This window comes from Dermacentor silvarum, chromosome 2 (genome assembly GCF_013339745.2).
Source record: "Dermacentor silvarum isolate Dsil-2018 chromosome 2, BIME_Dsil_1.4, whole genome shotgun sequence".
NCBI lineage: Eukaryota > Metazoa > Arthropoda > Arachnida > Ixodida > Ixodidae > Dermacentor > Dermacentor silvarum.
In genome coordinates this window covers 135,019,391-135,034,737 of record NC_051155.1, presented here as the reverse complement: position 1 = coordinate 135,034,737, position 15,347 = coordinate 135,019,391, and the positions used below count along the sequence as shown (strand labels likewise).

General features: G+C 42.4%; 1 protein-coding gene across 1 annotated transcript in view; it reads left to right on the top strand.

Moving 5' to 3' along the window:
* LOC119440407 (cysteine protease ATG4B-like) overlaps positions 1–15,347 on the top strand; it is a 32,188-nt gene that overhangs the window by 232 nt on the left and 16,609 nt on the right. Inside the window, 8 exon segments of the mRNA XM_049662904.1 lie at positions 831–887; positions 890–928; positions 1,372–1,443; positions 2,762–2,860; positions 6,049–6,147; positions 11,560–11,636; positions 11,752–11,827; positions 14,292–14,461. Of these exon segments, the coding sequence (XP_049518861.1) occupies positions 831–887; positions 890–928; positions 1,372–1,443; positions 2,762–2,860; positions 6,049–6,147; positions 11,560–11,636; positions 11,752–11,827; positions 14,292–14,461 (689 nt within the window).

Here is a 15,347-nt window from a genome sequence, read left to right as displayed (position 1 = left end):
TCAGTCCTCGAACTAGCGTTTGTACGTACATTTCCACAGAATGACGTTTTGTTTACATTCGTGTCTCACTGACTTTTGTTGGAAGTCCGTCATGGCAGTTTGCCGTTCGTTGCGGTGGCATGTAGTGGCATTGGTTACTTTAGTTCACACTACGACACGAAGTTAGGTAGGATCACGTATTAAACTTTATCGCTGGTTGTGCTGCGTGGTTTCAGGCTTGCATAACAATGGCTCAGGGTTTATAATGAATTAAAGACAATTTGACAGCAGTATGCTCGTGATTTCAGGCGCGTCATAATTTATCGTCATTGCACTTTAGTGTCGAAAACCGTTCGTTGTCATCTATATTGCAAATATATTGCAGATATATTTCACTAATATCATCTATATTCGTGCTCGAATGACAAAATATCGTTGCTCTGTAAACATTATTAACTCGCAGGCCCGTCTACCGCTTTTTTTTTTATTGCTATCACGATCTGCTGACACTCAGCAATACCTAACAAGCCTTTATTTGCCTGTTCCTGCAGTGTGGCCTTGAAGATGAACTTGACTTGTAAGGCGATGTGCACGCGTGGCATGCGTGTTTTTTTACCCAAATGTATGGGTGATGGTCTGCTTGGCAGAGGTGATATGTTGCGAAAACAGCTCTCGTATTTCCGAAGCACATGGGAATTGTATTTACGACGTGAGTGCTTCAAGTAAAGCAAGCGTATGTTTTTTGCCAGAACTCGCGTATTGCAGTGCAACCAGCAGCAACCAGCCTTTGAACCAGCAGTATGTTAAAGGGCTTTGTGAGAATGTCTCTCTTATCTTTTGTTGCATTTCAGCCTCTCTAACTTATGAAGTTGGAGCTGTAGAGTATGACGACTTCAAACCATCTGAAGAACTGTATATATCTTGGGAAGAAAGTACAGCACATTTCATGGTCAGTCGCTTTGCACATCACTATAGAGTATGAATAGCTTGCACGTGACGGTGCGGTCACTATATAATGTTTAAGAATTCGCAGCCACCGCTATGCTGCTGGAGACATTTGGATTTGGATTAACACAGCATGTCATCATGCCAGTGGCTTTCCAGCATAGCAGCGGTGAGGAAATCAGTGCGACATGTTTCTTGTAAAAGTTGTACGCACACTTGTTGCCATTGAAAGAGCCTTCACTGAACTATCCCATACTTGACTTGCTACAACACTGTCAACTGCGAAAATGGCAAATTTCAATTGTGCTCCAGCTATCTTACATCATGGAAGTTTATGACACATTTTTCATTACTGCATGGAACACATTGAACTGTGTGTGACAGCCCCAGTCATGTGTCATGGCCTTCACAATTGCCAGATTATAATTCTGCCTTCATCTGTTCCAGAACTTGATGACCTGAGGACCAATATTACGTCAAAGGTCTGGCTGACATATCGAAGGAACTTCCCAGCGATTAGTGAGAAAAATAAACTTACTTTGCTTCAGATTTGCATTTACATCAGCCTTGCCTTAGAATTTTTGTTTCTGTGCTTTAAGGGTGTGTTTACCTCTGCAGCATATTGTTCTTAATATTCTTGGGTTGCAAAACTTCTGGCAGTAATAGAGTATTTGTGTTCTCTTACCAGGACAGTAATTAATTTTATGTAGCTTCTGTACATCTCCTGTTGCCTACAATGGCAAAATTAAAAGTTTCATGCAGACTTTTTTACATGCTGATTCAATGCCTGCACGTTGAAACGGCTTCCAAAACTTTGCAGGCTCAAAGAACAGTTACACAACCACAGCTCAGCTTATAAACTTATGCGCAGGAAGCATTCATAGCGTTGCCACGTCATGTAACCTCTGCCTTTTGTTTTGCGATGTGATGCCAGAGATGGAATTCCCGACAATCAAAGTGGTGGCCAAATCATGGCAAGCAGAAGTATGAAAGCATACAATACATCTTGTAAATATAGCTGGGCATGCTCACATCGCGTCAATCCCAAACCAGGTGTTATCAGTACATGTCACTTGCGCAGCCCCGGGCATGCAGTTGCATGTTCTAGACAGGTTTCCTGCCCTTTTTACATGCTGCTTTTTAATGATTTCTGCAGTGTAACTGCTTGACATATAGCTGCCTTCTAGAACACACGTCACTATTATAATTTTGAAACAATGAGCCTCTACCTGTACGAACTGTTGTAAGGTTTGCAAATAAGGTGGGAGTTGTCTACAAATGTTACTTTATAGGTTTTCTTGTAGTTTTATAACAGGACCTTCTCTTCCATTTGAGAAACAGTGTTTCCTCCTCAAACACCATACCTTGTGTTGGAATCATGATAGAAAAAAATGCCCTTATCATTGCATTGTTTGCTTCTATTAGGCAGAACAGCAGAATGAACTGCATGCACCATTGTTCAGATTTAATGCCTTACATACCAAGTAAACTTCAAAGAATAATTATAACTAGAAACAGATGCTAAAGCACTTAGTGCTGCTAACATTATGCAAAATTTTATCTCGTTTTACAGCCCTTACTACTTCCTCATTCTAGCATTGTGTTTAGATAATATTGAATTGATTTATGCTGCTAATTCTAATCATATCGCAGCACATGCTGCAGTTATTGCCACATACTTCTTTTGCTTTGCTTTTGTTAAGGAGGAGTTCATGTGGGTGAGCTATGTGCTTGAGTGTGTGATGTTTTTCTCATTGCTAGGATGTGGCAGCCTGATGCAGTGTTTCTTACTGACCGAGAGTGCTAGACTTATATTAATGTATTGCATGATTTGCAGGTGGCACAGACTACACCTCTGACACAGGCTGGGGATGTATGCTTCGGTGTGGGCAAATGGTAGTTGCTGAGGCTCTCGTGCGACGTCACCTTGGGAAAGGTCTCTTTCTTCATTGTTTCTTTCTTTTTTAAAAAATTAATTTCTAAGCTTTCGAAATACAGAAAGACAATAATTTGAATGCTTTCAAGTTCATGATCTGGTTTGACGGTTGGAGCTTTTGGATTCTTATGCCACTGATGTGATAATTTCAGCGGTATTATTTTCCTACAGGAAAGGAATATTAAAGTACTACTGATGCACATTTTTAAACCACACACTTGTCGCACATAAAAGGATCACACTTATCTATTTGGAAAGTTGGGAAACACTCTTAAGACACTTGATCTGATAGTTGTCACAAAATGCCAGACCTGGCATAATCAGCATTATCATGACATCATGATACAGACCCGCCGTGGGGGCGTAGTGGCTTTGACATTGCGCTGCTAAGCCTGAGGGCACGGCATCAAATCCCAGCTGTCATGGCTGCATTTAGATGGAGCTGAAATACAAAGACGCTTATGTACCGTGCATTGGGGCACATGTTAAAGAAACCCAAGTGGTCAAAATTAATCTGGAATACCTCACTATGATATGCCTCATAATTGTATCATGGTTTGAGCATGTAAACCCCAGAATATTTTTTTTTTAAATCATGACACAGAGCAAAATTTGTTGATGTTATGTAGCAGTAAGGCTACGCACGATGGCGTTGCTTATTAAAATATGAGTTGTACTAGGAGTTTTCCTCCTGGTTTTGCGTGTAGTAGCTGCAGTGACCACCAAAACTGAGCTAGCCACATTATCGTGATGTCATGATGCATCTATCTTCCGAGTATCAAAACTGAAACTGGTTAATAAAAGCAAGTATTATATTAATTCATTTAGGATACTCTGGAGCATTGTAGCATTCATTATATAGTTTAGAATATTTGGGATTTTCTTATAATGCAACAACTGACGCGTTGGAAATTTCATGTCAGTAGTACTCCTATGAGTTGACACGTGAATCTTCTAGGACCTCATCTTGCAAGTCTATACAAGTCTACAGAAAGGAAGGGTTGTCATGTGCACCAGCAAGGCATGCCTTCTTTGTTTGTGTGGCTGCTTCATGTCATTGTTGACAGATAGCAATAAAACTGCAATGAACTTTCCAACATGATATGTCACGATAGCTGCTGCATGGAAAGTGCTGTATTTACCATCACTTTGCTTAAGTATGCCACTTGCCCTCTGCGCTACAATCTTGCCCTCTCCATGTATTGTGTATAAAGAGTTTTCTCTTCATCAAGTGATGCATTCATCACATGTCTGGTTCCCGGGGTCACGCATGGCACATCTAAAATAATGCAATGAAAACAGTTGCAGTCAGGAGCAACCTAAGAATTCAGTACAAAGAAACCTGTAAGATCGTTATAGCCCTTGGCAACATAAAAATACACTAAGATTTCTGAATTCAGAACTGCACTGCACCTGCCATTTGTGCCTCTGCTCTCCAAAACATAATTCCCTAATGGCGTCTATAGATTGTTTACAGTGGTAGGTTTGCTGAATGCAAAAGAGATGGCGCTACAGGTTCCGACACCTTCTGAGCGCAGCCAAATGCCTGAATTGCTACAAAAGGGGAATGTACTTTTCCTAAGTCTGTTGACTGGATATTTCCTAGGTGAACTTTCTCTTGACTGGATATGATAACATATTGCACATATGAAGTAAAATATGGCTTGGTACACCTGAAATAGTATCCTCCGACACTATGCAATACCAGCATATTCTGCAGTACTGATAAAGAGAAATGAAAGTTTGCATGTTGAAGGGACAAGGCCTGTTTGTCGGTCATAGATGAATGAGTACATGTTAGGCTACTGAGCTTTGAAGAAAAAAAAATGTTTAGTTCCGACATGAATACAATATAAACAGCTATGAGGGGGAGTGAACAAGGAATATTTAAATGTCCTTTCGTATATGTTGATGTTGCTGCACTGCCTTTCTTCTTAACAATGATTTCATGTCCGGTAATTCGAATTTTATGAACAGGACGAGAGGACCAGTCAGGGCTCGTACGTACGCATAATCGCAGTGGATCGCATATGTGGTCATGATGTCCATGTGAACACATGTTCCTATGTTGTGGCAAGTACAGGGATTAAAGAGGTGATGTTTCACTGCAAATGTTTTTCTGAGCACATAGAGCATAACAAAATGTCCTTAACTGAGTGAAGTTTCGTTGAAGTGCGATACACCAAGGCACTTTGGGTGCGAAATATTTATTACATCTATTCTTACGTCTATTCTATGATATTGTTTATCCTGTTCTATTCTATTATTACTTCTATTCCTATTTCATCCGAATGACAAACTTGCTGACCAAAAAGCTAATATAACTATGGTGTAGCTAAGTGGGCAGGCCTTCATCTATAGATGGCTCTGACTATTGTCGCTGCTATGCGTCTGCAGAGACCATCTGTCTCTTGCATGTTCAGAAGAACAGATGGTTGCGAGAAGCAGTAAAAACAACAGCAAGTTTTTAATGGCACTGAGAGCAATGTTATCAACAGATTTCTCCCACATAACGACTTTCATTATGGAATACACAGTATTGAGGCAGTAAGATCTGTCTGCTGTTATGCAAAATTAGAAGAGAAAGAATTTCGTACTATTGGCTAAACCACTTCATCGAACAATGCTCGTGCACCATATTCACTCACTGACATCGGGCTATAGCAAGGCCTTGTATAAGTTATCACGAGCACTAGCGTACCGTTTGCGCTTTCGGCTGAAAGCGTCGCCATCACTGGCCAGTAATAATTCACTGAGAAAGTGAAAACAGCGCTTTTCTGCATTTACTCGGTACATTGTCCGCTATCAGGAAGGGAAATCCAGAAGGCGCTCAGTGGTGGTGCGGTCACATGTTCAAAGATGGCAGCACCCATGTAGCGGCACTGAAAAAAAAAAGGGTATGTTGAAGAAAAGTTCACCTCCACCATCACATCAAGGCAACGAGTCATCGTGATTGGCTGACACATGCATGCAAACTCTCTTTTAGTTGGATAGTGGTGTTTCTGCCACTGTATTCTTTGGTTGTCACCAACTACTGCAGGTATTTTATCCTAGTGAGAAAGACTGCAGTGGGCATTTATGCGGCACGAAGCAAATCATTCTTTCAATTGCGTCTGGTTACGGTTACATGTAGGGTACTGACTGTTGTATGTGTACGGTGTGTGATAATCTTAACATCTGTTTTGCAGATTGGCAGTGGTCACAAGAAACAAAAGATGAGAATTACCTGCGTGTCCTGCGCATGTTTCAGGACAAGAAGAACTGCACGTACTCGATACATCAGATTGGTGAGTTCAATGGTTTGTATAAAAACAAGGCTGTAGTAGGGTCGCATTGTTGCAAGGTGCGCATTTATCTTGGCAGACATTTTCTCCTCTGGTCGCACCTGTACACTTAGAGCTTTGTAGGCACTGTGCGCCTGTTGTTCATTCAAATTTTATTCAAATTGGGAAATTAAAGAAACACTTTATTACTTTTTCATCCATTCTATACTTGACCTATGGATCCATGTGATCGAAAAATTCATGATAGAGAATTATGAAACCTTAATTTTTGCCAGAGGGGACCTAACTAGAGATTCTCCCTACTGAAACTACAGCCTGAAGTAGCAACCACATGTATGTGATATTCAAGCGACAAGCGATGCCTGGCGTAAAAAAGTAGTGACATATTTACATTGTCTGAATAATACAATCGTGCGCCCATAAAGAAATCGCAAACTTACCCGAGGCCAATGTGTTAAACAAGGTGCATTAGATCTTGCTTTCATATGCTGTCATTGCCTGTGAAAATTCATTCTATGCCACCAGCTTGAAAAAGCGTGGCACCATCTGGTGAGCAAAACTCAAAACACTTTGGCGGCTATCAGTGGCGTCTAAGGCCTAACAGCATTAAAACAAACTACTGAAATCAATAATAAAGACAAGACAACGCCAGTACTTTGGTCTTAGCTTGAGACGAGAAGAAGCAGTGTCTGATTTTACTATTTATGTTTTGTTAGCATGGTAGAGAGCAAATTGCAAGAGTGAATTCAAATTGAAGTAGGTGGACTAGAGTGGACTGGTTGCTGCCATGTTGCACAATCACACTGTCCTCGGTGGAAGTCACCGCACGGACTTCTGGGTGACAAGCGAAAGTTTATGGCTGGCTAAAAACCGGCAACGCGCCCTCTGTGATGGCAAAACCTATCGCTCTTCGCTCGAAAATCGCTCGTGGTTGGGCCTTTATTGAGACATGGCTTATGCTTAGGAAATGGCATTTATTTTTTATTTATTGTACCTTACAGGCCCATTAAAGGGTATTGAGTAAGGGGGGGCACAATGCTAAAGGTTACAAGGAGAGCAAATAACAATGAGTATTACATTACCAGACAAGGCAGACGTATTTTAAAGAAGAACAATTTGTGTGCTTACATTTCAAAATATTGAATGAACCAAATCACCAGAAGAGATGTCATAGAAAGCAATTCGCAAACATCATTATACATTATTAACAAAAAAACCTTTGCAGTTCTCACGAAAGGCATCATGATTATGTAAAGAGGCAAAGAGGCAGGAAGGCTGTTTCAGGTTTTTATTGCACGAGGCAATGCTGATGAGTTAAATGACTGCGTGTTACCGAAGACGCACAAGCAACTATGGCTATTACTAAGGCAACTTGAAATGCTCTTGGGAGCTTGGAGAGGTAGTAAATGGGGCTGATTGTTATGAACATGTTTATGTAAAAGGCAAAGAAGATTTACTGTGCGTCTAATTTCTAATGTCTGGAGGGAAATATCCTGTTTTATTCGAGTCACATTACAAGTCCTGTCATAATTGCGGGCCATGATATGTGATTCTCTGTTTTGGATTGATTATGGCAGGGAAATTAAGTACTATTGACGTGGTGACCAAAAAAAAACGAATTCTAATTGTGCACAAACAGTAGTTTGCCATGCCAATTTGCGAACAGTAGCCAGGGAATTTTGCAAGTTTTGCCTCAAATAACCTAAAAATTTGGAAGCTTTTGCACACATAGCCATCATGTGAGTATTCCACGAAAGATTAGGAGTAAGATTAATTTCAAGGTACTTATACGATACTGCCAGAAGGAGGACTGCGTTACTTATGGCATAGGAAAAAGTGCTCCTAGGCTTTTGCCTACATATCGTAAGGAAATGCTAAGCATGTTCAGTTTACCTTCAACCACTGTCTCATCTTCGCTTTCACATGTGTTGCTGCACTCATGAGCAGGACTTGCAGGTACAGATTGTAGCTAATGAGAAGCTTGTGACTTAGTTGATTATCTGCCGTGGTGGCTATGGCGTTGGGCTGCTAAGCTTGAAGGCACGGGATTGAAACTCGGGCGCGGCGGCCGCATTTAGATGGGGGTGAAATGCAAAAACGCCTCTGTACCGTGCATTGGGTGCATGGATAGAACCCCAGGTGGTAAAAATTAATCCAGGGTTTGTCACTACAACGTGCCTCATCAAATTGTGGTTTTGGCACGTAAAACTCCAGAATCCTCCAATGTGCCATCGAGTAATACTGGTCTTTCTCACCACTGCACATAGCCATGTGCAATCAGCAGTTCACCATAACCATTGCACTTCTCTCTCTCTCTTTAACTGTGAAATGCTGTGCAGGCTAACGCAGCTAGGCCTAGCTGACCAGGCCATGCCAAGCTTCTAGCACTTATTTTTGCTGTTAGTTTATTTATATTTCATCACGTACGTGGCATTGTAGTGGTTTGACGGGCCAGAAAGCCATCTTTTCCTTTTCATGTTTAATGTTGTGCACCTCATTGGGCATACATTGCAGTAAAGGGCAATAATGGATATAACGGAGTAATGGATATAATAAAGTAATTTTGGCTCGCCCTTCAGCCTTGTCATAAGAAGCTTTAGGTTAGGTTAACCTTTTGACTATTAATAATAGTGAAAAGGATAAACGGTGTTTTTTTCTGCAGAGGGGTCTTTCTTGTCGTATTGATGCATACCATTGACAGCTGGTAATGGTTAATGGTGTAGTGGTGTTCTGTGCTTTGACTACCGTATTTATTCGTATTTAGGCCGATAGTTTTTTTCAAATAATCACACACGAAACTCTAGGGTCGGCTTAGATTCGAGGATTTTAAAAAACGCGCCAGTTTTTAACTGAAACTGATAAATATGGTGCATTGTTAGCGCCATCTAGAAAAGTCAGTATCGCAGCCGCTACTAGCCGCGCCAGTAGCCAGCTGAAGTACACGAGCGACGTCGCCATTTTTGACCTGCGTCGTATCGGTAGTATCGCCGTGTATCGGTATGGTGCAGCATCGGCGCGCGGTGTGGCGTTATCGTAATGGCACCAAATGGGCGATGCCACTATAGTGCCGCTTTCTAAACGAATACTGTATTTACTCGAATCTAACGCGCACTTTCAACACGACCCTAAATCTGCGTCGGCATTTCAAAATGGCCGCCTCGCACGCGCGTTGTGCCTAGCTACCGTAGCATGCGGAAGCTTCCTCCGTGTGCTGCAGTACACGTGCTTAGGCAATAGTCTACCGTCTGTCTTCACGTTCTCAGCGTCTGCTCTATCTATCAGCATGAAGTACCGAGTTCATCATGATGCCGCATTTAAAAAGAAAGTGATCATCTGTGCGGAGACGGACGGAAATCGGGCCGCATCACGGGCGTTCGGAGAATCCGAAACTTGCGAGCGGGACTGGCGCAAACAGAAGGAGAGGATTTTCGCCAGCAAAGCAATGCGGAACGGTTTCAGTGGACCGAAGCAGGACGTAATCTGCGACGATCCACTCCGGTGATACGATCAGGCTTGGCCCTATCTTGAAAGCAATCTGCGACTGGTAAAGTCCGCCGCGCGCCGTGTTTTCGCCGCGTTGAAGCGAGAGGCATGCTAGCACGAAGGCACGCTTCGTCTCCAGCGTTTTGACAGTTCGTTTCCGCGGTCAACGAGCGAGGTGTGTTCATGTTTGCTTGAGCGCGCGTGACATAGCGGTCTACTAATTTGCTACCGCATTCGATGCATCGCCTTTCGGGCGAAACTGCGACTTTTTTTATTCATCGCAACATCAGTGCATCGGGAGGAAATCTATTTGTCCAAATTTTTCCTCGCGGAAAACGGGTGCGCGTTACAATCGAGGAAGCGTGAGAATCGAGTAAATGCGGTAGTTGTGCTAGCCGTAGAGGCATCGTCAAACGTTCAAACCGGGCGGAACTTCGGCATCGGTCTGTCGTTGGAGGGGGCCGCGGGAGATGGTTTTTGCGTGCGCCGCAACGTGCGCTCCTTCCAAAAATGCAGCATCTCTAATGCGCTGGATGGTACTGAATATAGCGCACTGTTTGAAGATGTCAGCAGTAAGGAAGATAGCGACGAGGCTAGCAGCGATGGGGACATAGAATGAGCTCGGCATGTTCAAATTTAATAAATGTTGTTTCATTTTGCGAATGCTGTCCTCGCTCTTTCATTCGGCCTACATTCGAGGTAAGTTTTTTTTTTTTTTCGGACTTCGAACTTTTGGGGGGTCGGCTTAGAATCGGAGTCGGCCTAGATTCGAGTAAATACGGTATTAATAATAGTGAAAAGGATAAACGGTGTTTTTTTCTGCAGAGGGGTCTTTCCTGTCGTATTGATGCATACCATTGACAGCTGGTAAATGAGCTCATGTTGGCATGGAATGTGATAGCTTATTGGGGCACACCAACCCTGAAACTGAGAATGACAAACGGAAAATGTGTACCATTTTTCTCATGGTATAAAGAGTTTAAGAAAGAGGTTCGATGGCAATGTGCTCTGTGCTTTGAATAGAGTAGCTGGTGTGTATCCGTTGCTGAATGATTGGGTCATAGTCCTGTCCATTTAAGCCCACAAAACCATTTGCTTCTTGTGCAGAGGCAGTAGCATACGAATTTCCATCCATGTGCAGAACGCATTACACTGGCCAAACAACTCTTGTGTCACCACTAGGTTAAATGAGCACAAAAGGAGTGAAAGCCAGCGGAACCATTCTCTGACTTTGCATTGCAAAGAGTGGTGTTGCAATCGATTGTGTGGTGAAGCAAAAGATTTTTGTATTGTCACAAAAGTAGAAATGCGCAGCTTGTCACAAAGGCATGCCACATAAAAAGGGTGAATCCATGTGCCTCAGTACACCATCGATTGCCCTGCATAACAAACAGGAAACAGGTTATGTGCCTTTATGGCCAACGATGCAGCCTGTGCCTCATATGTTGTTTTCTGTTCTTGTTGTGCTTGCATCTAGCTCACTGTACCATGTGTGATTTCCTGAGTTTATTTAGGCCACTGTTTAGCCAAAATAAAACTTTGTTGTGAGTGAGTGCCCATTGCATCTTTGTGTTACTCACTTTTCTGTAAATACGTGTACTAATTCATCCGTTTAATGATTCCACTCTGAGTGACAATCTACTGAAGAAATGAGCCAGAATCAGCCTGTGATAGTGAAACTGGCCAATTTGAGTTGGTCGAATCTACCTGCCAGCTTGTTTCAACTGCAATGTGACATTTTTGCATTCTAGTACTACAGATCACTTGTATTTCTAAAACACTTGAAGAAAGTTTGTTCTTCCATGTTTCTCAGCGGGCTTGCGGTAAACAAGCTTTCAACAGGGGCAACGTGAAGCAAGGTTTTATTTTGCGGTCTCATATAGTGGCTGACTGATGACATTCTCTATGTCTTTCTCTGTATCCATATTCCAGCACAGATGGGCGTTTCGGAAGGAAAGACAGTGGGCCAATGGTTTGGGCCCAATACCATTGCTCATGTACTAAGGCAAGTTTCTTTATCGCTTGTGCCATGTGCGGGGTCTCCTGCCAACCAAATGGTGGTTTAGAATGGTAGATGGTTGGCGAGTTCTGAAATGTCTGTATTTTTTTTTTTCTTGCAGGAAGCTGTCTGCATTTGACAAGTGGAGCTCCATTGCCATGCATGTTGCCATGGACAATGTTGTAGTGATGGACGACATAAGTGAGGCTCATTTTTTTGCTAATCTTTGGGCAGTGTAATGGCAGTCATTACCAATACTGTTGAGCCTCAATATAACAAACATCTGTTTAGCAAAAACCCCGATTAACAATCCTTCTTCACTTCCTGATTTTAGTATCGCTGCACACCATGTGCAACCTAATGTTATTTATTGGCAAATCAATATACTATTGGCCCAGAGCACATTTCAACTTGTCTTAAAGGCAGTGACTTCAGCACCTTGTGACATAGATACTTGTGGGTTCATTCACTGCTTAAAAAAAAAAAAAAGGCCAAGGGATCTGAAAAAACAAAGTGAAAGCAAATTGAGAGATTTCATTTCCTCTTTTGGTGCTAAAGGAAGAAATGAACAATAGTAACCTTGCTCAAATGTTCACATTACTTGACCATTACAGCAACTTGTGACTGAATCACACTGTGACATGTGTAGGCTTAATGACATTAGTGACAATCAGTGAATACTGCTATTGTCATGAACAGATGTAGGAACACCTCATTTTTTTAATACCTTTATTGTTTCAAGTTGCAACAAGCTTAACCACCTGTTGACCAAGCTTTGCGGAAAAGGCAGATGAAATCGTGTTAGTGTGAATCATGGTTGCATATCAGGCTTTTGGCTGGTTCTCTACACTACCATGCACCCTTGACTGTAGAAACAAAAAACCATTGGAATCTGTGAGTATCACTAATTCTGTTGCATGTCCTCTCAAAAGGGAGCAAATGGGCGGGCCATAGGGATTTCAGTGGTTTTTTTGTTTTTAGTGGTGCTTAAAGTGTGCATGTGTCAGAAATACGAGACTAAGAGCCATAGACCACTTTGCTTCTATTTCCCTCTCTCACAGATCCATCCCTTCTTTGTAAATGCATATGTCGTGATACCACGGGTTGGCCTTTCTGCAAAGTTCATTCACCTAGTGGTTAAACCCATCTTAATGCAATATTCTAACCCTTTAATCCCCAATACGGAATTGTACTCATCATGGGAGTTTGTACCATTATCGCCAATGACAAGTCACGCTCATTCAGTCCAATGTTTTGCTGCTCCCACCGCCAAAGACGAGTTACAGTCGGTAATTGGCTTTGGCACAAATTTTCAGCATTAGAGGGCTGTAGACGTCCAGGAAAAACATGTAATCAGGTAATATATTTTCAGAATCGGAATGACAGAAAAATTCATGGCTACATAAAAAAGAATTGGGAAATTTGGTACGTTTTTCAGGACCGATGTGTTTGTACTTTTTTAAGCTGGTAGTAACAGAAACATGAAGCAGTTTCGCCCAAAAGTCAAAGCATCGAGAACAATAGCAAAGTATTAGGCAGTTACTTGAAGTAAAGTTCGTAGTTTAATTGGCCATATGAATTGCGGTGAACATTTGCTTACTAAATAAACAAGCTTGGTGTCATGTGCGCACAGACATGAACAGATCCCAGTCAATGACTGCAAGCACTTGCTGTCACAACGCTGGCGTGCCTAGGAGTGCAGGCAGTGAGGAGTGCGTGTGCTCGCCCCAAAGTGAATGCCTTGTGCTGCAGCTCGCTTCATCATTTCAACTGTGCTGCATTTCCAAAACTCAGATCATACGACCTCCAACCCTAGGCGGTGCTGGAAAGGAGTGTGCATGAAGCCACCAGTTATCTTGGCTCACCCTTGCGTGTTTGCCGTTAGTCTTCACACCACCCGCCGTGGTTGCTCAGTGGCTGTGGTGTTGGGCTGCTGAGCACGAGGTCGCGGGATCGAATTCCGGCCACGGCGGCCGCATTTCGATGGGGGCGAAATGCGAAAGCACCCGTGTACTTAGATTTAGGTGCACGTTAAAGAAACCCAAGTGGTCCAAATTTCCGGAGTCTCCCACTACGGCGTGCCTTAGATTTAGGTGCACGTTAAAGAAACCCAAGTGGTCCAATTTCCGGAGTCTCCCACTACGGCGTGCCTCATAATCAGATCGTTGTTTTGGCACGTAAAACCTGTTAATTTAATTATTTTTTTTAGTCTTCACACCAGCGGCAGATGACCGCCAAGATACAGTGCATGGGCCACATATGTGTTCGGCACTGCGGCCACCCGCGACCAGGCTAGAGGAGGAGATATGTGCTCCCCTCCTCTAGCCTAGCTGTGCAGCAGTGTGGGCTCAATCATGGGCCTCCTTGGCTCACTCTTGTACCCACAGCACATCACGTGACTGCCAGCGTACAGTGCACAGGCCGCTCATTGTCTTCGCACTTGGACTTTATTTGGGACCGCGGTGCAGGGGCTGTGACGGTGAAAATGCACTTGCAGTATCTATAATTGCTTGCAATAAGTACAAAACAACTATAGTGTTATTTTCATACAAATATAGGCTGCAGGAGCATTGTGTGTGTTCACTGAAGTATGCACTGCCAAAGCTTGTGCATATTGCTCCCTGAGGCCATTAGTGATTTGCAGTGGCTTGCTTTTGTCTTGCAGGGAAAGTATGCAGAGTTGAGACATCAGATGCTGAGGGTGGTGTTAGAAATCGGACACAATCACATGGACTTGCAGCTGCAGCTGCATATTCTTGGAAGCCTCTCGTGCTCTTTATCCCTCTGAGGCTTGGCCTGAGTGAAATCAATCCTATCTACTATTGTGGCCTCAAGGTAAGAATGGACATAAAAAAGTGCTACTGGAAGATGGCAAAGTTGAATTCAGTGACTGAAAAGGCTTGTTTCATATGGGTGGTTCACAAAGGAGAATGTTCCTGCTGTAGCTGCTAATGGTTGGTAAACGCGATGCAATTGATCAACAAAATGTTTGAGTCTTGTCAGGAGTGAGAAAAAATTATTAACAAGCTTCCCGCCCACAGGCGGAGTAAAATACGATAAACTGGACATTTATTGGAGGGTGGAAACTAATTATTTCTAGCTGCTCGAATTTTAGAGTATCTTGTGGTCATTTTTTTCATAACTTAAAAATTGGTGGCCAACCGAATTTGATATTATGCAATATTGTTGATGGGCAGGAAAGCCAGAAAAGAGGGCGAAGTCACTACAAAGGTTAAGTGCTCTGCACGGGTCTAACTCTCTAAAAACCGCCGTAATAAATAGTAAAGGGGTAGCCATGACTGCGAGCTTGCATATCAATTCATAGCTTCAGTGACACTGCAGATTCCTTTTAAATGTGTTAGCTCTGTTTGTAATTAATAGCGACATGCATTAAGATTGGAAAGTTCATTTGATGCATCCTGTGCATATCTCAATAAACATTTGAAGCTGACTTAATGAAAATTTCAATTGAGCAAAATTTTCATTCCTCTCAAATACCGTATATATTCGCGCAATGAACGCACTTCTTTCCTCCAAAATCCAAAGCTAAGTTGGGGGGTGCGTTTATTATGTGAGGTAAATTTTATGGGAACTTTTTCGAAGCAGAAAAATTAGAAAAGTAAGGCAGTAATGATTGGAAAAATGCATTAGATAACTTATCTTTGCAGTAAAATGCACGTATACTATGTATTTGCAAACTGTAACAGCGTTGTTATTGCAC